The sequence below is a fragment of the Lucilia sericata genome, unplaced genomic scaffold, assembly GCF_015586225.1.
Source record: "Lucilia sericata isolate MDLA Ls3-8-SP2 unplaced genomic scaffold, ASM1558622v1 Contig000529F_arrow, whole genome shotgun sequence".
Lineage (NCBI taxonomy): Eukaryota > Metazoa > Arthropoda > Insecta > Diptera > Calliphoridae > Lucilia > Lucilia sericata.
This window is the reverse complement of record NW_023994541.1, coordinates 201,964-225,814: the sequence shown is the minus strand read 5'-3', so window position 1 is coordinate 225,814 and position 23,851 is coordinate 201,964. Positions and strand designations below refer to the sequence as shown.

The following is a 23,851-nucleotide window of genomic DNA, read 5'->3' as shown; positions in this document are numbered from 1 at the left end:
CTAGTCTATAGTCTAGTCTATAGTCTAGTCTATAGTCTAGTCTATAGTCTAGTCTATAGTCTAGTCTATAGTCTAGTCTATAGTCTAGTCTATAGTCTAGTCTATAGTCTAGTCTATAGTCTAGTCTATAGTCTAGTCTATAGTCTAGTCTATAGTCTAGTCTATAGTCTAGTCTATAGTCTAGTCTATAGTCTAGTCTATAGTCTAGTCTATAGTCTAGTCTATAGTCTAGTCTATAGTCTAGTCTATAGTCTAGTCTATAGTCTAGTCCTATAGTCTAGTCTATAGTCTAGTCTATAGTCTAGTCTATAGTCTAGTCTATAGTCTAGTCTATAGTCTAGTCTATAGTCTAGTCTATAGTCTAGTCTATAGTCTAGTCTATAGTCTAGTCTATAGTCTAGTCTATAGTCTAGTCTATAGTCTAGTCTATAGTCTAGTCTATAGTCTAGTCTATAGTCTAGTCTATAGTCTAGTCTATAGTCTAGTCTATAGTCTAGTCTATAGTCTAGTCTATAGTCTAGTCTATAGTCTAGTCTATAGTCTAGTCTATAGTCTAGTCTATAGTCTAGTCTATAGTCTAGTCTATAGTCTAGTCTATAGTCTAGTCTATAGTCTAGTCTATAGTCTAGTCTATAGTCTAGTCTATAGTCTAGTCTATAGTCTAGTCTATAGTCTAGTCTATAGTCTAGTCTATTGTCTAGTCTATAGTCTAGTCTATAGTCTAGTCTATAGTCTAGTCTATAGTCTAGTCTATAGTCTAGTCTATAGTCTAGTCTATAGTCTAGTCTATAGTCTAGTCTTAGTCTAGTCTATAGTCTAGTCTATAGACTATAGACTATAGACTATAGACTATATACTAGACTATAGTCTAGTCTATGGTGTAGTGTACAGTCTAGTGTTTAGTCTATAGTGTAGCCTATGATCTAGTCTATGGTCTTTTATACAAACTATAGTCAACCTATAGACCACACTATGGTCCAAACTATAGATCTAAATATGCACTAAGGTATTCTCCAAAATTGGTATAATTTAAATATTACGAATCCTTATTTTTTTATACAGTTTTAATATATAATAAAAAAAAACGTTTCTTTCGGACCCTAATATTTATGTAATTATCGGCTTTCTAACATTATCATTGTGCTTTTTTTACAAATAAAACTGCATCAGTATTTACAAATTATAAAAGTATGTATTTTAGTTTTAAGTAATCGATTTTTATACATATCTGAAATGTAGTATTATCTGAAACGATTTTATAACTGCAACAACAACAACAACTATTTTAACAATGTGCAACAACAAGCAGTAATAACAAAACTATAAGCTGCAAACATTAATATTTTATTGATTTTTTTATGGTTACAACAATAATGCACTTACATAGATGTAGATATCGCCACCTTTGGTGATTTTTAACGATGTTTTTAAGATTAAAATACTTTATGATTGAAATGCCATACATAACGACAACAACAACATTGTGAATATTTTCCATAATCATTGTCATTACAAGTATTTATTGCCACACCATCTAGTCAATGATTGTTAACATAATCTTCTTTCGTTTTTGTATATAATTTGTGGTCCAACACTATAGGGCACTGGTTGACGCACTGTTTCAGCTGAGAGTCTAACAACATCACCAGCCAATAGAAGATTATGATACTTTTGTTGTTTGCGTTTTAATATTTGATGATTATAAATATCGTATGATGTTTTAGGATCTTCACATATTAATTCAAAAGTTGCATCTAAATCGCGTGATGTAACTTGTGTTGAAATATTATGGACTTTACGTCTAAAACTTTTAATTTTAGCGGGTTTTCGTTTGATAGGCGCCATAAATTAGCGAGAAATTTTTAAAACAACTATGAATTTTGTTTAATTATTTATTTTTTTCTATCAAATTTTGAGTGAAAAAGATTTTGAAAAAAGTTTTAGTGAATTTAAAATCCCAGTGGGAAAATTTTCCTTTTTTTTTATTAATTTAACGCCTTATGTTTTTAATTTCTTTGCAGTTCTAGACCACATTTTGAACATGTAGTACTTATAGTTTAATAACGATAAAAGGGGCCAATTATTTTTGCTAATATTTTTGGACAATATAAAAAATGATCAATAAAATATTGAAATTTATAATTGTCACATTATGGTTACTACAGTTACCTTTAAAAGTTCAAACTCGCCATCACAATCGCAATAGCGGTGGGGGTGGAGGTGGTGGCAGATTCCGATCATTACAGTCGCAACAATTATCGAATATTGATGTACGAGATAAAATACTTGAACTACAATGTTATGCCAAGTGTCATGAAACTTTGAGAGGCAATAATATCGACTATGAACCCTGTCTAACAAAATGCCAAATTGACATGATCAAAGCCCCCCGCAGAGGTTACTGTCCAGCCATGCAAAATGCCATCTTTCAAAATATCAACGTACAACCGTTACAAAAACTCTCCTGCTTGGACAATTGCAGTTATGATTTTGATTGTCCCGAAGTGCAAAAATGTTGCAATTCAGCCTGTGGACCGGTGTGTATGCAACCTATAGGTGTGCGAGACGATAGTCGGCTACCGCCCATACCAAAGATATTAAAATGTGGCCTTATACCGCGTGAACAAAAAGTGGAAATAACTTTGGAATCAAATTCTTCGTATTATTTTCACGTAGAGGTGCGTTATCATATTGGCTCGTTGTTATCGCCGCGTAAATTGGGCCCTTGGCAATATCAGGCAGTGCAAAAATTAGCAGAAATTTTAGATTTGAATATATTGTTGTAAGTAAAGTATAATTAAAAAGTTAAAACTAGATCAGGAGAATTTAACGATACAATTATTATTTCTTTAATTTTGAACATCTTACAGAACTACTGTAGCATTTTACTTGAGACCTGGTCGTTGGTATCAAGTAAGAGTGGCAGCTATTAATGCTTATGGTTTCAGAGGCTACTCGGAACCTTCACAGGCTTTTACTTTACCTAATCGTAAGTACTTTAATTAATAAAAAACTTTTATAAATCATTTAATAAAGCCTCAAAATGTTCAACTTTTGAATTTAAAAATAAACTTTAAAATTTTAACATTTCTTCTGAACTTAACAAGTTTTTAATAGATTTAAGAATATCGAATATTTTTACATATTTCCTTTTTCAGATCCAAAACCACCAAAAGCTCCAGCAGATTTAAAAGTCGTGTCATCACATTTGAATGGTAAACATGTTAATATAAAAATAGTATGGTGTGCTTCCAAATCAAATCTTCCAATTGAAAAATATAAAATTATCTGGTCATTATATGTTAATAATGTACGCGATGAATCTTTAATATCGAATGAGGCCTTTGTTAAGGATGTAAGTATTAAAAGCTCAACTTATTTTTACTAAAATGCTTTTTAAAAATCTAATTTTCCCAAAGTTGCTTATTGTCAAGTTAATAAAATTTCCTATTTTTTTATAAACTAAAATCTGTTTGATCTCTTTTATCTACTTTAGCGTCATCAATTTGAAATTCCTAATTTATTACCAGACTCCAGTTATTATATACAAGTACAGGCCATGTCTATTAATGGCAAAAGACGCTTAAAATCGGATAAACACTCTATACTCTACAATACCACCAAATCACCCACTCAAGCCTTTAGTCCATTAAAATGTGGCAAAGAACATCAACTCCTAAGAGATGGTCTGAGTAATGCATTTAATGATGATAGATATTATACGAAAAACAATTTATACAACGATGGTGGTGGTAGTTCATTAACATCACTCTCCTCCTCATCTGCTATCAGTTCCATATCTAGTTCTACGACCAATTTAAATATAAATAACAATAATAGTACTTATAACTCGAAAGCGGAAAAATTCGATGTGAAATATCGTCCTAATCGTAAATTGGGTATGTTGGTGATAATATCTGGTCTCTTTACAAGAGATGAAAAGTAAGTTTGATCTTATCAAGTGTTTTCATAAGTGCCACCCTTAAAATGCTAGTTGATCTTTTTAACAGCGTAAAATTTATAAACAGCTATGAAAACTGTACTAGAACTGAACTGAACTGGAATTGAACTGGAACTGAACTGGAACTGAACTGGAACTGAACTGGAATTGAACTGGAACTGAACTGGAACTGAACTGGAACTGAACTGGAACTGAACTAGAACTAAACTAGAACTGAACTATTATGTATCAGAATTAGAATCTAAAATATAATCTGATCTAACCGAGTGTACTAGAATCCGAACATTAATCTGATACACCCATGAGAAGAACGTTTTTATCCGAATTTTCGATAAATTCTCCTTTAATAAAAATTGTTGCTAAATCTTTGTTTTAAAATATTTTCTAAAATGCTCTATTTTGGGAAATAAAACTTTCGAATAACTCCTCCTTATATTAAAAAAATCATAATCAATTTATTTCTAAAAATTTACGAAAATATGAATTTAAACAATTTTCCTTTTCAAATTTAGAGTATTCATCAATACAAAACAAACCTTATAAACATTATTTTTTTTTTTCTAAAATCTAAAACTTTTCAATTTAATTACACCCCTTTTTTAGTAATTTTAAAACAAAACAAAAAAACAACTCTGACCATAAGTATTACTTTTTTCTCGCCATCCAACTCCTCCAAAGGCATTGCGTTGTTACTATCTTTGCCCCTTTTTCTGCTCCGTTGTTATTCACATGGAAAACATATTAAAACTTAAGCTTTGTTTTCTAGCATAAAAGGGTGGCATAAGCTCTTAAATACGTGTAAGTAGATTGAAAAATTGTCACTTGTCAATTGTTTTTTCTTTTCGTTATTTTTTTCCTTTAGAATTTATGAACTTTGTCCCATTGAAACGAACTGCGGAGAAGGTGAATACAATGCAATACGTGTAAATGTAAGTAATATAATAAACTACTATTAGTTGCTCTAATTGTAAAATTGTATGTAGTAAATAAATATTGTAAGTAATATGAGTAGTGTCGCATTTACGTTTTTTTTTTGTTTTTGTTTTGTTTTATTTATAATTGTTTTAGTATCACGTTTTCAACGTTTTTAATAACCCAATGCCAAAATATGTACTTTGTTACCAAACCATCAAAAAATATTGTAAAATGCAATATGTTTTTTGAAAATTTGTTTTTGTTAATTTTTTTATTTGAAAATGTTGTATGTAGAAAGAAGCAATGAATAAGCAATTAAACACGTTTTGAGTGTTTTCTTTCAATATTGATTCATAATATTTAATCATTATAGGAACAACAAGGTCTAGCCAGTGAAAGTATTGAAATTATGTAAATTATTTTTTAATAAATGTCATTAGCAAGAACAATAGTTTTGTTTTACAATTTTAGTAAAAATTCTCAATGTATTAAAAAAATTTTAATTAATATTTGTTGAAAATTCTCAAATTAAAAAATAAAGAATTTAAAACAAATCAGTAAATGAGATGTTTGTAAAAAAGGTTAGATCTATTTCCTGTACTCGTCAGATTTTAGGGCAGTGATCTTACTATTCTAACTTACTTAGCTTTCTGTTAGATTAAAAACAAAACTAATTTCGCTAAAGATTACGATGATTGTGTTTTTCAGTAAATTTATTTTTCCCCATACTTTAAGCGAGTTTTCAAGTCAAATATAAACAGCAATTACTAATAGATAGTTCTAGAACTCAACTAGAACTAAACCAGTACTGAACCAGAACTAAACTAGAACTGAACTAGAACTGAACTAGAACTGAACTAGAACTGAACTAGAACTGAACTAGAACTGAACTAGAACTGAACTAGAACTGAACTAGAACTGAACTAGAACTGAACTAGAACTGAACTAGAACTGAACTAGAACTGAACTAGAACTGAACTAGAACTGAACTAGAACTGAACTAGAACTGAACTAGAACTGAACTAGTACTGAACTAGAACTGAACTAGAACTGAACTAGAACTGAACTAGAACTGAACTAGAACTCAACTAGAACTGAACTAGAACTGAACTAGAACTGAACTAGAACTGAACTAGAACTGAACTAGAACTGAACTAGAACTGAACTAGAACTGAACCAGAACTGAACTAGAACTGAACTAGAACTAACCTAGAACTAACCTAGAACTGAACTAGAACTGAACTAGAACTGAACTAGAACTGAACTAGAACTGAACTAGAACTGAACTAGAACTGAACTAGAACTGAACTAGAACTGAACTAGAACTGAACTAGAACTGAACTAGAACTGAACTAGAACTGAACTAGAACTGAACTAGAACTGAACTAGAACTGAACTAGAACTGAACTAGAACTGAACTAGAACTGAAGTAGAACTGAACTAGAACTGAACTAGAACTGAACTAGAACTGAACTAGAATTGAACTAGAACTGAACTAGAACTGAACTAACTAGAACTGAACTAGAACTGAACTAGAACTGAACTAGAACTGAACTAGAACTGAACTAGAACTGAACTAGAACTGAACTAGAACTGGAACTAGAACTGAACTAGAACTGAACTAGAACTGAACTAGAACTGAACTAGAACTGAACTAGAACTGAACTAGAACTGAACTAGAAGTGAACTAGAACTGAACTAGAACTGAACTAGAACTGAACTAGAACTGAACTAGAACTGAACTAGAACTGAACTAGAACTGAACTAGAACTGAACTAGAACTGAACTAGAACTGAACTAGAACTGAACTAGAACTGAACTAGAACTGAACTAGAACTGAACTAGAACTGAACTAGAACTGAACTAGAACTGAACTAGAACTGAACTAGAACTGAACTAGAACTGAACTAGAACTGAACTAGAACTGAACTAGAACTGAACTAGAACTGAACTAGAACTGAACTAGAACTGAACTAGAACTGAACTAGAACTGAACTAGAACTGAACTAGAACTGAACTAGAACTGAACTAGAACTGAACTAGAACTGAACTAGAACTGAACTAGAACTGAACTAGAACTGAACTAGAACTGAACCAGAACTGAACCAGAACTGAACTAGAACTGAACTAGAACTGAACTAGAACTGAACTAGAACTGAACTAGAACTAGAACTGAACTAGAACTGAACTAGAACTGAACTAGAACTGAACTAGAACTGAACTAGAACTGAACTAGAACTAGAACTGAACTAGAACTGAACTAGAACTGAACTAGAACTGAACTAGAACTGAACTAGAACTTAACTAGAACTGAACTAGAACTGAACTAGAACTGTACTAGAACTGTACCAGAACCAGTTCAGTTCTAGTTCAGTTCTACTTAATCTAGAATAGATTTTAACAAACTTTTTCTACATAATAAAAATTTAAAAAAAACAAGCAGTTCTTAATGCAATCATTAACCAAACCTTTAATATTAATATGAACTAGAACTGAACTAGAACTGAACTAGAACTTAACTAGAACTGAACTAGAACTGAACTAGAACTGTACTAGAACTGTACTAGAACTGAACTAGAACTGAAGTAAGTTCAGTTCTAGTTCAGTTCTACTTAATCTAGAATAGATTTTAACAAACTTTTTCTACATAATAAAAATTAAAAAAAAAAACAAGCAGTTCTTAATGCAATCATTAACCAAACCTTTAATATTATTATTTTTTCATTTCAGAAGGATTCTTTGGTTTTTAGCAAACTCAGTTACAACACAACCTACAGCTTTAAGCCACGCAGTAACTCTGTAACTTCCGATGACAATATCAAGGGCATAACATTTACCACTCCCAAATGTGAAATTTTTCGCAAAGGCCATCCAAAAGCTAATATTAAGTGTTAAAACCTAAACAAAATGAGATTTTTTACAACAAGAAAAACAAAAGAAAACATATTTTAAAAAAATTAATATATTGTTTTATTTAAACAAAGATTTAAATTCATTTAAAGCATTTGTAGGCGTAGCAGCATCATTGGGGGTTTTTAATTTTAAAGCTTCCAGAACTTTTTCATAATCCAATTTTTCACCATGTTCAATGAGTGCAGCTATTAAACGTGAGGTATAGAGGACAGGACCACCTACCAGATGCAGGAAGTGGTAGTCTTTTTGTTGGCGCATAGTGAAAAGTATACGTTTTGAAACAAAGTCCTTGTAATTACTAACATGGCCGACACATATATAACGTTTCTCATGGGGTGAATAGATTTCAATTTGAGCACGTAAACTTTCGGCAGGTGTTAGTTGAGCTGCATTGACATACACAACACGGAAGTGTATATTAAAAGTTTTGTAGAAATCCACACAAAGATTTAAAATATTTTCCATTTGTTCTTCTGCTCCCTGCAGATCAGTAGTGGCCACAAATGTTTGCACAGCATTATTTTGTGTGGCTGTGAAAAGGTTATTGGTATTGCTGCTGTTAGTTCTTTCATAAATCCGACCCAGACTAACAAATTTTAAAGGTAAAACTGTAGGATAAACACAAAGTTTCGTTACAGCACCCAGAAAACTTTCAAAAGATCCTCCACCCGTTAAATAGGCAGCATTTAGTTTATTTTGTAAATGTGCCTCCATAACCTTATGATATTGATCCATGGGTGTAGCATTTGCTTCTAACAGAACACAGCGAGTAAAATCTGGATTAGCAGTTTGAATGAAATTGCCTTTATCAAGAAAATATCTCATTAAAGCTTGAGGAACTCTTATATCAAATTCGGCAGCCTCATTTATCATGTAGTAGCGACTATTGTCAATGAAATATATCAAATCATCATGTTCTAAGTGAGATTTTTCCGCTTCCATTAACTGTTGCTTACTACGGTAAAGAACTCTTTCATGTTCTCCCTCCGGGCACTGGGGATGTAAAGTATTTGGTAAATGCAAAAATGCTTGTATAAATTCATCTTCAATGGGATAGAAATTAGTTTTCATCGCTTTCAAATCATTCCTCAAGTGTTTGCCTTTTTCTTTAAGATCATTAATCAGATCTTCATCCTTTTGGGCTGATATAGCAAGTTGCTTCAATTGTTTTGCTATCATTTCACGTTCATCTTCTAATTTGTCCATAGCCTTAATACCCTCCCTATAGGTGCCAAACATTTCCAATACTTTTTTCAAATCAATTGCTAGTTTTCTTTTTTCCACTGAGTGCTCCAACTGTTCCATATTCTGAAATGTTTGTTTAAAATCCATATAGGGCTGTAGTGTTACATAGTTTTCACTGGCTTTGTCTCCGGTTATATATAGGGCAGAAACATGTCGAATTTTTAATGCATTTCCAGAAAGTGGAATGATTTTTGAACAGTTTTTAATTATTCTATGCATTTTTTGTGTTTAATTTAATTCATAACTTTTCGTGCAAATGAATTGATTTGTAATATTTTTAGTAAAGAACTGTCGTAATAAAAACAGCATCAGCTGGTCACCAGCTGGCAACCGGTGTCCAACAGCTGTTTTATCGTCTTTGAATGTGTGGTGTTATAAGCGTTACCATACCTCGTGGAAGAAATTTCTTATTCCGTAATAGGAATTTCTGAATTTCCAAACAGTACCAAACATTAATAGATTGTCTAGTCTAGTACGTTTGACTAGACTTTGTACTAGTCTATTGACTAAATGGAGGGAAGTTTGTTATTTCGTATGTAATTTCTGCAATTTAATTTTATAAAGTACATATATTCTGAATCCCGAAGATATCAGTGATCTTAAGTAAATAAATAAATAAACTACATACCTACAGACATCGTTAAATAGGCTAAATTCAACGATGTCTGACTTTTCGTAATTATGTTGAAATCAATTTCCTGATGTACACTCTTCTAAAGAATTAAGCACCGGTAAATCCTAATCTATAAAAGCGCGAAGACACATTTGTTGTTAAAATCTGTTATGTCATCAGAAATTCCACTCTGTCGAGGTTTCACCTCCGCCATATCTGCATGCTTCTTCGTGACATCTTAACCAAAAATTTTAGCTCCTTTATTCTATTAGCGCCTTTATTCTATTACAATCGTAGGTATGTTTGTTCATTTGTCATCTTTTTTTCCCTAAAACCCGTATTTAAAAATCTCCTGTACTTGCAAAGATATTGTCTAATGAAGTTTTTGACGTAAAATTATGGGCATTAAACATTTATTTTCAAACCGCCAAACGTCATAACGGATGTTATAAATGAAGGTGTCTTCCCGCTTTTATAAAGTCTCAAATGTGGCCATACATGTTTTTTCAGTTTTTAGGACAAGATATTTTGGAAATCTGAAGTGATGGAGACATTCTGAATCCAAATTCGGAACTAGCGCTACTAATCCTTTAGAAATGTATACTTTGGATATCGACTTTTTTTTATTTATTATTTTTGTTTCACTTTACAAATATGTAATTCATCTGGCAACTTTCATAAACAACGCTGTTGTATCAATTCCACATTGTTTTACACAAAATATAAATAATTTTATACGTTTACATTCAGTTGAGTTTTATTTCTTCTTTTCCATAAAATTTTGCAAATTCTTAACATAAAAAATAAAAGTGAAAGACTAATAAAACAAAATGCCTAAAGATAAAAAACATAAAAAGGATGATCATCGTGAAAGACACCACAAGCACAAGTCAAAACATAAGCATAAATCAAAATCAAAGAAAAAATACCGCTCATCTTCTTCTTCAAGTTCTTCATCGTCTTCATCCAGTGGTGATGAATCTCTACCCAAAAATGTCCAACTATTAAAAGCTCTCGAGGAAAGACGTATCAAAGAGGAATTAGAAAGGAAGCGCCTTAAAGAAGAGCTTAAGGCAAAAGAGACACCAGAGCAAAAACGAGAAAGACGTTTGAGAGAAAAGGAAGCCAAGGAATTAAGAAGAAAACAACGAATGGGCTGGGATAATGAATACCAAACGTATACAGATCAAGATAATCCTTTTGGTGATTCCAACTTGACCTCGACCTTTGTATGGAATAAAAAATTACAGAAACAAGGTTTAAAAGATGTCCCAATACAGACAGTGGAGGCATTAAATCGACAAAAACAAATGGAGAATAAATTGGAATTAGAAAAGGTTAAGAAACGTAGGTTGGAGAGAGAAAAAGAAAAACAAGCACGAGAAGAAGAAATGGTATTGCAGCAAAGACAAAAGGAGGCAGCACAATTTCATGAATGGGAGAAACAAGAAGATCAATTTCATTTGGAACAAGCTCGCTTGCGAAGTGAAATACGTATACAAGATGGCAGAGCAAAACCTATAGATTTACTAGCCCAATACATAAACAGTTCAAAGTTGGAGGATGCCATCGAAATGCAAATGCATGAGCCCTACTATATACTTAATGGTTTGTGCATCAAAGATTTAGAAGATCTACTAGTGGACATTAAAGTCTATATTGAATTGGAAAAAGGTGAGCATATAGATTTTTGGAATGATATGACCATTATTGTAGAAGATGAGTTACAAAAACAAAGAAAACAAGCAGAACAAGATGAAGCAGCAAGTTCTCGTCGGGAGGGTATACACGAGAGTGTGGTGAAAGATGTGACGGGTATATTTCGTAACAAAACCATAACACAATTAGATGAAATGAGAGCCAAAATAGAAGGTAAAATTGAGGCTCGTACGGAAGGTGTGGATATTAGTTATTGGGAAAATATATTATCACAACTAAAGGCTCATATGGCGAGAGCACGCTTAAGAGATCATCATCAAAAGAAACTCAGAGAAAAATTGGATCTACTTAAAACTTCAACAGTTAAAGAAGAACCCCAGGAGAGTTCACCACAACATCATGAGGGCCGCGAAACGCAGGAGGCCAGAGAAGAAAGCGAAGAAACCCAACAGGAGATATATGAAAATGATTGCTTTAATCTCTACAATGAAGGCAACTACAGTCCTCAATATGTATCCTCTGAAATGCAGTTCTCTTCCCTTAATATTGTGGACGAAGAAGAGGATGAAATGAATTTGAAATATCAAAGACAACAGTTGCTGGAAAATAATTCAGAAAATGTTAACTTCAGCCAAGAGGAAGTTAATATGCGTAGCGAAGCTCGCAAGGGCATGTCTAATGATGAAGTTGAATTTAGTGTTGAAATGCCTTGCGACAATTCACTCGCCATACAACTAGCCACTGACAAATATCGTCCACGCAAACCTCGTTACTTTAATCGTGTACACACCGGCTTCGAATGGAATAAATACAATCAAACGCATTATGATATGGACAATCCTCCACCGAAAATTGTTCAAGGTTATAAATTTAATATATTCTATCCGGATCTTATAGACAAATCGAAAACACCACAATATTTCCTTACACAATGTGAAGATAATCCAGATTTTGCTATTTTACGTTTTCACGCTGGACCACCCTATGAGGATATTGCTTTTAAGATTGTTCATCGCGAATGGGAGTTTAGTTATAAGCGTGGTTTTCGTTGTCAATTTCATAATAATATCTTTCAGTTGTGGTTCCATTTCAAACGCTATAGATATCGTAGATAAAGGAAAGAAGGAAGGGACGAAGGATGTTTTTTGTTTATTTTGCGAATGTCTTTTGTGTGTAATTTTAAATATAAATTAAAATATATTTTAATAAAAATAAGTGAAATAATATATACAAAGTGAATGAAGAGTTTTATTGCTTTTAATGGATTACTGATTTAAGGGAAATTGTTCAGATCTACTACTTTTTAAAAACTTCTTCTACTTTTGGAACATGTTCAATACATGTTCTAGTTTTGATCTAGTTAAGTTCTCGATGAGTTCTAGTTCGTTTATATTTAAGTTATGGGTTACTTCTAGGTCATATCTAGTCCAATTTTTAATTAATTCTAATTGCGATCTAGAATAGATATAGTTCATTTCAAGTTCTTGGTACATTTATATCCTGTTCTAGTTCAGTTTCTTGATCGGTTTTAGTTCTAATTAAGTATTGTTCCACTTCAATTCTATATGAATTCTAGTTAAGTTGTGGTTCTATTCCAGTTCCGTTCTCATTAAGATTTTAGTTCTAGTTCTAATCAAAAACTGGACTACAACTGATAGTTCTGAACTATCAATTTTTGTTCTAGTTTAGCTGTAGTTCATTTAAGTTCATTCCTTGTTCTAGTTCCGTTTTAGTTCTATTCAGAAGATCTATTTTAGTTCTTGTTAAGTTATAGTTCTGTTTTAATTCAATTCTAGAGTTCTAGCTCTGTTCTATTTGAATTCTGGTTCAATTCTATATATAGTTATAGTTCTGTTATAGTTCTGGATCTAGTTCTGTTCTAATTCTATTCTATTTCTCTTCTAGTTCAGTTCTAGTTCTCTTCTAATTGAGTTTTAGTTTAGTTTCACATAAAACACTATTTAGAAATCAAATTTGAGATGGGTCCTGATCCAGACCTATATCAGTAAGTGTTCAGTTTAGTTGTTCCGATTATAAACATTTATGATTATTAAACAAATAAAACTTTCTTTACGTATATAAGATACAACTTTATTGCACAAACATTTAAAAAACATCACAAAAAAAAATAATAAAATTATAAAAATAATATTTATGTTTGATATTTCTTTTAACAAAACATTTCTAATTTAAGGCAATATTTATAATTTTTGGTATTTTGTAAAATATTAAGGCACTTTGTACGTGAGCAAGGACAATTAAAATAAAAAATATACATGTACGTATGTATGTGTATTTAACAAACATTTATGAACAATTATTTAAGTTACGTATAAACGTTGAGTGTATTTAACACCACAGATCTATCATATAATACCATCAATATTTTTGAGCAACTGTTCAAAAATTAAAAAAATTTAAATAAGTAAAGTCAAGTTATCATCAGTATGAAAACTAAAATCAACTGATAATGCGTGATTTTAAGCATAAAAAACTTTGGTTTAACTAATATAACTTCCACAGTATTTAAATATTTGACAAAAAATAATATCATATTAACTTTGATGTTTAATACCCATTTGTTCCAAGAGTCATATAATTATTGTTCTATATAGTCAAATAATTGCACAATGTGAAAGAAAACCAAAGCTTTCCCTAACTTTAATAATACTTATTTTATTTCTTGTAAAATTTGAGCAAACGATGGTGGCGGTTTAAAGTTTATAACTTCTTTGTATATCAAATCCTTCCATTTTTCAACGGGCAAATCCATATCTTCAAAACTTTGATCGTACAAGGGTGAAGTTTGTTCATCACTTGGTTCTGAATATTTTTCCATATAAGGATGTGCCAAGGCCTGTTCAGCAGTAATACGTTTCTCTGCATCTAATTCTAACATTTTCTCTAACAAATCAATGGCTAATGGGTTGGCGCCCTTGAAGAAAGTCTTAAAATCACGTCTCTTCATGGGAGGCAATGATTTAATGTAGTTGCGTGCACTTTCCGAGGAAATTTTTTGCATAAAATCATCGGGCGGAGTACCCAAAACTTCCATAATCAAATTTAACTGGTGTATGTGGTCAGTGCCCGGGAATAAAGTGCGTCCAGTAAGTAATTCAGCCATAATACAACCCACCGACCAAATATCCACGGTTAGATTATAATGCATCCAGTTAAGCATAATTTCCGGGGCACGATACCAACGTGTGGCCACATAACCGGTCATTTCATTTTCTGTTGGCCGTGCCAAACCAAAATCTAAAATTCTCAATTCGCAATCCTCATTTACTGCAATATTGGAGGGTTTTAAATCACGGTGTATAATACCAGCACTGTGTATGTATTTTAGACCACGTAATATTTGATAAACCAAAAACTGCACATGTTCATCGGACAGACGTTGTGTCCTTATAATATTGTTTAGATCGGCATCCATAAGATGAGTAACTAAATACACCTGTTGAAAATTTTCCAAGGTTACATTTGGGGGGTGCGGATGAAAGACATCCAATAGACCAATAACATTCTCATGATCCATGTGTTTGAGTAGTCTCAATTCTCGATAAGTACGTTTAGCATGCACCGCCGATTGAAAAGGGCGTGCCAACTTTTTAATGGCAACATACATGTTAGTACCTCTTACCAGGGCCTTGCACACCTGTCCATAGGCACCAGAGCCTACTTGTTGTAATTGTTGATAGATTTCTGGTATTTCCCATTCTGTACGATTTATTGTCACCTTGTAGAATTTAACCATGACGTTTTTTCTTTTCTTTTTCTTCTTCCAAACTTCTTTGTGAATCCAGACAATAACTTAATAATTTGCTGCTTTAATTTTTCTTTTTTTTTTTCTTTAGTAAAGAAAATTACTGATTATGTTTATCTACGTTTTGATTGTTCGTTTTATTGTGTTAAAAAATATAAAATAAAATATTTGATATATGAGTGGATTGTTGGTCGTTTGGTTAAAACTTAAGAATTAAATTCTTATACCAATTCTGTCCTCTCTTTTGTTAATTTCATTTGATTTTATGAGTAAAACAAAAACACAAGAAATGAATATAAAAATAAACACTCATACAATTATACTAATAAAAAATCATTTTAATTCATTTCTGTTTAGGGTTCCTTGCCTCACTACCCCCGATATCTTTCTTATAGCCAGCCACTGATAGAATATATTTGTGCTCTCTGTTTCTACTACTACTACTACCTCCCACATTCATTATAAAGAATTTTTCAAAAGAACAGCAACAACAACAAAACATATGATTTTTGTTTGAGGTGTGAATAATTAGTATTGTTTAGAATTTAACATTTTATTTTTGTAATTATAATTATTACAAGGGTTTTCAGAGTTGTGTTTTCGTATCATGGCTGAGTTAAATGTCAAATTAAGAAACAAAAATCGGAATGTTTTGTTTTTAATTTTATTTTATTGTATTAAATTAATAAAACAACTTGTTGAAATCATTTATTAAATAATTAAATTAAAACAATTTGAAAATTTGTTTGTTTGTCTGGAAAAAATCATCTGTGTTATTTATTAGCCGTTTTTCCGATTTTCAAAAACAAACTTCTCGAAAGCATGTCTGACATGCTTAATTATCGAAGATATGAAATCGGATGATACCTGAGATCCTCAGAAAATTGGTTTCAATAAAGATGCACAAATGATCATTTATAAAGATTCGGACTAATAATATTTTATACTTATGTAGGTTCCGAAAATTATATTTTGAAATGGCCAACGGAATGACATGCTTTTTTCTAAAGGACTAAACAGCGCTGAATACTAATCTGTTCTTATGATTAAAAAACTACATTTAGGAGATATTTGAGATATTATAACAGCACGAAGACTTATTTTTTATAAAATTTATTTTATCGTCTAAAAGTCCAATATGTCGACTTTAAAAGAGTTTAATATCTATTTCTTCTTGGAGACATTTTAACCTGAAGTTTAAAACAAAATTAAATTGGCAAAAAATAATTTTTAACCACATTTCGCCTGTATTTTATGACAAACTTATATCTTAAAATTTCTCAAGAATAAAATAAAATGCCCTACTGAAGAGGCGAAATGAATCCAAAGGGGACATTTGGGAGAACACCGTCCACAGGTTATTCGGCAAGGCAAGGAACAGGACGTTTAGGTCTCTCGCATTTCTATCCAATACGGCAAAGGTAGATTTCTCGAAGTTTTCGTTTTCGAGAATCCTTCTTTTCGAAAAGCACCGACAAAGCGTCGCTAAATTCGAAAGAATTTACGGCTTGGTTGGTGATGTTCTGGGTTGCTCCACTCTCTGGAGACAACAGATCGATGTTGCCATCAACGCGATTAACACTCTAAAGAGAGATGGGTCGATCTCATCATCAACCTGCATTCCCTGCCGAATGTAGTGTCTTCCAAGCAGAGCGATCTGAATTGTGGCGGAACAGATACGGAGTCATATCAATCCGGGGTCAGTTGTGACAATTTATGTTGCAAGCATTGGCTTGTCTCATGATATATTAGCTCTTGTTTGTATATTGCAGAAATGCCCTTAAGGACATTATGAGACAGTTTGCCATTAGACTTTGTTGGGTGCCGGGGCACTGTAATGTGCATTGTAATGAGGTTGCGGTCAAACTGGCTATATTAGTTTCGAACCTTGATATACATAGACGACAGGGAAAGGATGGTAAAACCACCCAGTGGTCACTATTATAGGTTAACATATTCGAAAGAATCCGTGACATCATAAACCAGTCCTAGTATAGACTGTATAGGACTGGATAGGACTGGATAAATGCAGTCTAAGGATTCTGATAAGGATGTTAACGGGACATTGCTCAGTTAGGGCCTTTGTCAATAAGCGGGACAGTACTATACCGGACTATTGCAGGTTATGCGAAGGTGAAAAGTAGAGAGGATCGGGCATATAATTTGCTACTATCATAGGATACAAAATCTCAGGCTGATATGCCTAGGGAATAGGTTCCATGACGAACTGGGGGAAATTGTGGGTTTTAAACCTCACAGTCTACTAGGTTTTGTCAAGGGAATTAGTGGCATCTTCGACTGGGCTTAACAGGGGGAAATAAATTTTCTCTCTCTCTCTTTTTTAGGGTACTGACTTAGTAAATCTTCTGGTTTGGAATAGACCTGTTTCCATTCATCTATCAACTTTACCTTACTTCTTCTTTTTCTTTCTTGTTGTCTTGCTTCTCTGTCTTTGAATCTTCACTCTTTGAAGGGAATCACAATGGACCTTATAGTCTCCGAATGGATATGCACATTTTGATAGTGCATAAACCCTCTAAACCTAAACTTAAACCTAATTATTTCTAATTATTTTCTAAATTATTGAAATCCAATTTAATCTACTTAAAGAATACATTCTTTAAAAAACTGTTCCAAACAGCTGTTAGTATAAAGAGTTGCCAACATAATGCAAATAAATATTATTAATTTTCAAATATCAATTTTTGCAAGTTTAAAAAATAAATATCTGCCATAATTGCTAATCATAGATTAAAAATAATTTGTAAATTTAAAAACATAAAATAAATAGCAACAGGTAATTAGTATATAATATAACAAAAACATTGATCATATGTTTTAATCCATGTAAAATATTAATGACCATTAACTAGTAATACACCAACAACATGGTGTGTATGTAAATAAAAACTACCACCATACTCTCCACCCCGAAAATTACTCTAACTCTAGATACACACATGTTATCTACATTAATATCGGCAAATTAGTAATATTGTAGGTATATATAGTGAACAAAAAAACTCAATGAGAAAACTAAAACAACTTTCTACAACATCGTCCGTCAAAGTTTTAGTTTTATTTAAAAATAAATTTCTATTCTATTTTACTAATTCTTAAATTAAACTTTTTCATTTCTTTCTTTACCTGCTGTTAAAGTTTTGAAAATTATATTAGAAAATCCTATCAATTGTTTATGATTAAAAGTATAAAATGTTATAGACAAAACACACAAATGCTAAAAATTGCATGTTGTTGGTCACAATTTAGTTGGAAATTTGTTATCAGTTGTGTTCTGGACACCGACAGAAACGGTTCATTTTTTTTTTAATAAATACAAACAAAAATACTCTCGTAATTCTCACTTTGAAACAAAATCAGAAAACAAAATAAAGTGAGAAGTTAAATTAGTCGAATTATTTGCATATTTGTTTGTACAAGAGTACAAGAAACCAAATAAAAAAAATTAAATCCATTCAAAAGGTGAGTGTTTTTCATAAAATGTTTGCATTTTATAAAAAAATAGTTCAGGGAAAATGATAATTTATTAAACGTTTGTAAAGAAGTCTAAAGTTTACAAATGGAATATATTAAAACATACCCACTCCATTCTCTCATTATTTATTTGTAAGGTGTTTTTTGTACCCTCCAAAAAAAAAAAAAAATAATAAGTAAATTTTGAACTTTGAACTTGTTGTTTATTGAAATTTTTAAAGAAATTAAAGCTATAAGTTTCTCCAATTTTAGAAGAAATTTTCTGTTTCTAGTGCATCAATTAATATTAAATGAAGTCTTTGTTATTTGTTAGAATGACTTTATAATTTGCAATCTTTAAAAATACAAATACATTATTATCTATAGATTAGATTAAAGTTATTTAAATTTTATCATTTATTACATACAAACACTTAAGTAGATTGTATGTATGTTTGTAAAGAAATCAAAGTTTAATTTAAATTAATTGAAATTTTCGGCTAAATTAATAAAATTGTATTTTCTTTTATACTTTTAGTTGACTTGAAGTAATAAAAATACTTTTATAATATGGCTACTTTATTACCTGGAAATATCGTTTATGGCGGACCCATAACCGGCACCGAAACTCAAGCTTACAAATCATTGGGTGATTTTGTTCTGGCTAAATACAAAAGTTTTGGCAATCAAACTGTTATGGTAATTAATGGAAAATTTTAAAATTTAATTTTATTTGCGAAAGTAATTAGGTCTATAGTATATATTAGAATTATATTTCAAGCTCTCTCAAAATATACCGGATTTGAGCTTAATTGTGGTTTCTGTAATATTACGTTTTTAAAAAAGATGTCATGGAGAAAAACACTTTATTCTATACTTTTTATCTTAAAGGGGAGCTTTTTCAATGATAAACAAACTGCATCAGTGCAAAATATTTGTGGAATATTTCAGCAACCCGGCACTTTCCATTCGGATTTTATACAGCTTTCGATAGACAGATATTGAGACGGAAGGACATGACTAGATTGTCTTAGAATCTAATAAGGGCCCAGAACACAAAAGTAGAAAATCAAAATAAACCCCATCTTTTTGTTGATGGATATTAAACAAGTAGGAGTGTTATATTCGGCTGTGCCGAATCTTGTATACCCACCATCCAAACATTGCCGAAAAGGAATGCTTCCTTATAAATAAACTCATTTTCTGAAGGGGACCTTATATGGGGGTAGGGTCAATTATGGACCGATCCTTATAAAATTTTACGAAGAGATTTACGTTCCTATAAAATATGTTCCTGTCGAATTTCACCGCTATAGATGTTTCTTTTAGACAGTTACGAGCGTTAAAGTCATTTTGTGAAGGGGACCTTATAGGGCGGCTAGGGTCAATTGTGGACCGATCCCTATAAAATTTTACAAAGCGATTTAGGTTTCTATAGAATATGTTCATGTCGAATTTCATAACTATAAATGCTTCTTTTAGACAGTTATGAGCGTTAAAGTCATTTTCTGAAGGGGACCTTATATGGGGGCTAGGCGAAATCGTGGACCGATTGCCCATTTTCAATACCAAACGAACTGCATCAACTAAAAGTATCTATGCAAAATTTCAGCTCTCTAGCTACTTCCGTTTGGACTCTACCGTGTTTTCAACAGACAGACGGACACACAGACGGACAGGCAGACAGACGGACAGACGGACATGGCTAGATCGTCTTAGAATCTAAGAAGGACCCAGAATATATATACTTTTATGGGTCTTAGATGGATATTTCAATGTGTTACAAACGGAATGACAAAAACAATATACCTCCCAGCTTTTTTGATGGTGGGTATGAATAGTATGTGAATAATTATATTCACATACTATTCATTAGTTGACATTGTAAATATGTATGCCAGCTTTTTGTTTTATCAATATATAAATAAAAAAATATTGTTATCTGATTACAACTATAATAATTAAAATTTAGATACTCTGCAAACATTTTAAAGTCCAAACAACCAAAAGTCCAATATCGATAAAAGCAAATTCTGTAAAAATTTTAAAAATGCATATAAAACCTTTTCCTTTATCTCTTCTTTTTCTAGATTGAAAGCAAATTCCGTAAAAAGTTTAAAATGCATATAAAAAACTTTTTCGTTTATCTCTTCCTTTTCTAGATTGATGCTGTCACTGGTCAAGAGTACTCAGCCCAGTATATGCATGATTCAATTGTAAGATTGGCTTATGTGCTCAAACATTTGGGTGTTAAAAGCAATGATGTGGTAGGACTATCCAGTGAAAATAGTGTAGAATTTGCTATAACTTTATTTGCTACTTTTGTGCTAAATGCCACTGTAGCACCCTTAAATGTTACATATTCGGAACGTAAGTTTTAAAACTAAAACTTTAAACATATTTGGGAGTCAATTGATTTTAATTTCTTTTTAGGTGAAGTCCATCATGCCCTTAATCTTTCAAAGCCCAAAGTTATTTTTGCATCAAAAATGACCGTGGATCGCATTGCCAAGGTGGCCAAAAACAACTCATTTGTTAAGAAAATTGTTGTGTTTTCTACCAACTCTACGCACTCTAATGTTTATGCTTTCAAACAATTAATGGAAGATAAATCCATACCCTCACAAGCATCTTATGATTGCATAAAAGCCAATAAGAATGATGATGTTGCTTTAATCGTATGCTCTTCGGGTACCACAGGCATGCCCAAGGGTGTACAATTGACACAATCAAATATTTTGTCCACCTTGGATTCGCAGTTGTAAGTAGTGGAAGTATAAAAACAAAAACAATTATTTTAAATAATTTTTAATTCTTGTAGAGAACCTACTGCTCTTCCTTTGGGCGAAATAACCATGTTAACCGTTATACCTTGGTTCCATGCTTTCGGCTGCTTAACTCTTATTACCACCGGCTGCTTGGGTACATGTTTGGTTTACTTGCCCAAATTTGAGGATCATTTATTCTTAAGTGCTATTGAGAAATATCGTGTTATGATGGCTTTCATGGTGCCTCCATTAATGGTGTTTTTGGCCAAACATCCCATTGTGGAAAAATACGATTTATCTTCTTTGATGGTTTTGCTGTGTGGTGCAGCTCCTTTGAGTAAGGAAACCGAAGATCAAATTAAAGAACGTATTGGTGTGCCCATTATACGTCAGGGTTATGGCTTAAGTGAATCCACTTTAAGTTTATTGGTGCAAAATGATAATGCCTGCAAACCCGGCAGTGTTGGTGCTTTAAAAGTAGGGCTTTATGCTAAAGTAATAGATCCCGATACCGGAAAGACCTTGGGTCCTAACCAACGTGGCGAACTGTGTTTTAAGGGTGATTGTATAATGAAAGGCTATATAGGTGATGTCAAATCCACACAAAGTGTTATTGTTGATGGTTGGCTTCATACCGGCGATATTGGTTACTTTGATGATGATTTTGAATTCTTTATTGTGGACCGCATTAAGGAATTAATCAAATACAAAGGCTTCCAAGTGCCTCCAGCAGAAATTGAAGCTTTACTTTTGACCCATCCCAAAATTAAGGATGCCGCTGTTATCGGCAAACCCGATGAAGAAGCCGGCGAATTGCCCATGGCTTTTGTGGTTAAACAAGCTAATGTCCAGCTAAGTGAACAAGAAGTTATTGATTTTGTGGCTGAACGTGCCTCTCCCGCCAAAAAGTTACGTGGTGGCGTTATGTTTGTCGATGAAATTCCTAAAAATCCCAGCGGCAAAATTTTAAGACGTGTCCTCCGCGATATGATCAAAAAGAAACTTAAATCAAAATTGTAAAGAAAGCTAAAATTTCCTTAAAAATAATCCCTCCCTACCAAAGCCATAAAGTAAAACTTTGCAAGTTCAAATTGTAAAAAAAAAAAAAACAAAACAATATTTTTGTAAACAACAAATTCTTATAGGAATAATTGATAAGTAATGGTAAATGCAATTATATTATTGGTGCAAGTAGACAAAAGACACTTTGATAAAATAATTCCATATTAAAAAAGTTTTATACATTTTTATATATTGAAAAGAAATAAAGTTTATTTAACAAAAAAAACTTACCTGTTTTTATAAAAGTTTTCTAAGGACGCCACTTCATGTACCTACGTGGAGTAAACCAGACCCCTTTGAGGCAAATAGAGTAATTTACAGAATTATAAACACTTTTTTATTTTGAACATATTTACTCCATTTTCTTTATTTTTTTTTTTTGCATAAAAATGTTTGTATTTATATTCCAACTTTGACACTTAAATATTCAAAAACTTTTACACTTTTCAATGAACCTATATAATAAACACACTTTTATTTATTATTTTTTTATTATTTACACTTTTATTTTCAATTTATTTGTAATTATTTACGCTTTTTTATTATTTTCCACCAACAAATAAATAAACAAACGCAAATACGATCAACAAAAACAACAACAACAAACTTCTAACGGAACTTACATGCAAAGTTGCCAAAAAAAGGGACTTTTTTATTTTGGCACTACATTTTTTACTTAACAGGGCTGCCAATTCATGTTGAAGATTTATCCATTACAGTGAATTTTATATTATTTGTATTTTCTTTTATTTTATTGACTGATTTCCGTTTGTAACAGATCGAAATATTAGTAGAAGACCAACAAAACTATATTTATTATAGGTCCTTATTAGATTATGAGACGATCCAAAGTTTAAGTGCCCAATGAAGGTGGTTTAAACTTGAGAAAGAAATACAAAAGTGTAAACAGCTGATGCAAAAAAAAAAATAATACAATTTTTGTAGAAATAAACATTAAAATGATTTATTTATTGATTTACATAAATAGATTAAAGAATAAATGAGAATATAAAAAAAAATTAAATGTTTGGTACTTTTTCGTTTTCTACAGCTACTTTTTGATTTTTCTGCAATATTGATCTTGATGAAATGGAAATCTATAAGAGTGAACTTTTTGTTTTTCAACAGGAACTTTTTGTTCTTCAACTGGTACTTTTTGAGATTTCTGAAATTAAACATATAAAGCCCGTAGTAAATGAGAATCTATAAACGTGAACTTTTTGGTACTTTTTCGTTATTCAACTGGAACTTTATGAATTTTTTATAATATTGAACTATTTGAATAAAAATCTATAAAAGGGGACATTTTCCAATTGGTACTTTTTTGATTTTCCTGCAATAAAACATAGAAACTTTAAGTTTATGTATGCTGAGTATTGAATGAAAATCTATAAATATGGACTTTCTGGTACTTTTTTCCCAACTAGTACTTTTTGGATCCTAACTAAGGTAGTTAATAATGGTGGACTGTTGGT

At 31.7% G+C, this 23,851-nt stretch overlaps 5 protein-coding genes and 1 long non-coding RNA gene across 11 annotated transcripts in view; 3 read left to right on the top strand and 3 right to left on the bottom strand.

Moving 5' to 3' along the window:
• The window catches only part of LOC119605883 (anosmin-1), a 29,039-nt gene extending 21,210 nt beyond the window's left edge, over positions 1-7,829 (top strand). For 4 of the 6 annotated variants that reach the window (XM_037959219.1, XM_037959218.1, XM_037959216.1 and 1 more), the window contains 6 exons: positions 2,022-2,782; positions 2,871-2,989; positions 3,159-3,355; positions 3,497-3,942; positions 4,824-4,890; positions 7,607-7,829. In XM_037959219.1, the coding sequence (XP_037815147.1) occupies positions 2,115-2,782; positions 2,871-2,989; positions 3,159-3,355; positions 3,497-3,942; positions 4,824-4,890; positions 7,607-7,771 (1,662 nt within the window). In that variant the 5' untranslated portion in view covers positions 2,022-2,114 and the 3' untranslated portion in view covers positions 7,772-7,829. The remainder of the gene's footprint in view (positions 1-2,021; positions 2,783-2,870; positions 2,990-3,158; positions 3,356-3,496; positions 3,943-4,823; positions 4,891-7,606) is intronic. The other 2 variants (XM_037959221.1, XM_037959220.1) reach the window with 2 other exon arrangements.
• LOC119605889 overlaps positions 1-22,967 on the bottom strand; it is a 75,030-nt gene extending 52,063 nt beyond the window's left edge. Inside the window, exon 1 of the long non-coding RNA XR_005231612.1 lies at positions 22,608-22,967. This is a non-coding gene — a long non-coding RNA (uncharacterized LOC119605889). The remainder of the gene's footprint in view (positions 1-22,607) is intronic.
• LOC119605885 (serine--tRNA synthetase-like protein Slimp) lies at positions 7,829-9,357 on the bottom strand. Its single transcript, XM_037959223.1, has one exon. It carries the CDS (start codon positions 9,251-9,253, stop codon positions 7,847-7,849), a length of 1,407 nt encoding a protein of 468 aa, XP_037815151.1. The 5' UTR covers positions 9,254-9,357; the 3' UTR covers positions 7,829-7,846.
• On the top strand, positions 10,350-12,539 carry LOC119605882 (cactin). The gene has a single exon (XM_037959214.1). The coding sequence runs from the start codon at positions 10,478-10,480 to the stop codon at positions 12,419-12,421; it is 1,944 nt and encodes a 647-aa protein (XP_037815142.1). The 5' UTR covers positions 10,350-10,477; the 3' UTR covers positions 12,422-12,539.
• Positions 13,372-15,507, bottom strand: LOC119605886 (mitogen-activated protein kinase p38a). Its single transcript, XM_037959224.1, has one exon. It carries the CDS (start codon positions 15,061-15,063, stop codon positions 13,978-13,980), a length of 1,086 nt encoding a protein of 361 aa, XP_037815152.1. The 5' UTR covers positions 15,064-15,507; the 3' UTR covers positions 13,372-13,977.
• LOC119605884 (4-coumarate--CoA ligase 1) lies at positions 18,186-22,602 on the top strand. The gene is made up of 5 exons (XM_037959222.1): positions 18,186-18,555; positions 19,085-19,245; positions 20,709-20,916; positions 20,980-21,307; positions 21,368-22,602. Exons 2-5 carry the CDS (start codon positions 19,117-19,119, stop codon positions 22,332-22,334), a joined length of 1,632 nt encoding a protein of 543 aa, XP_037815150.1. The 5' UTR covers positions 18,186-18,555; positions 19,085-19,116; the 3' UTR covers positions 22,335-22,602.
• Positions 22,968-23,851: the final 884 nt, after the last annotated feature.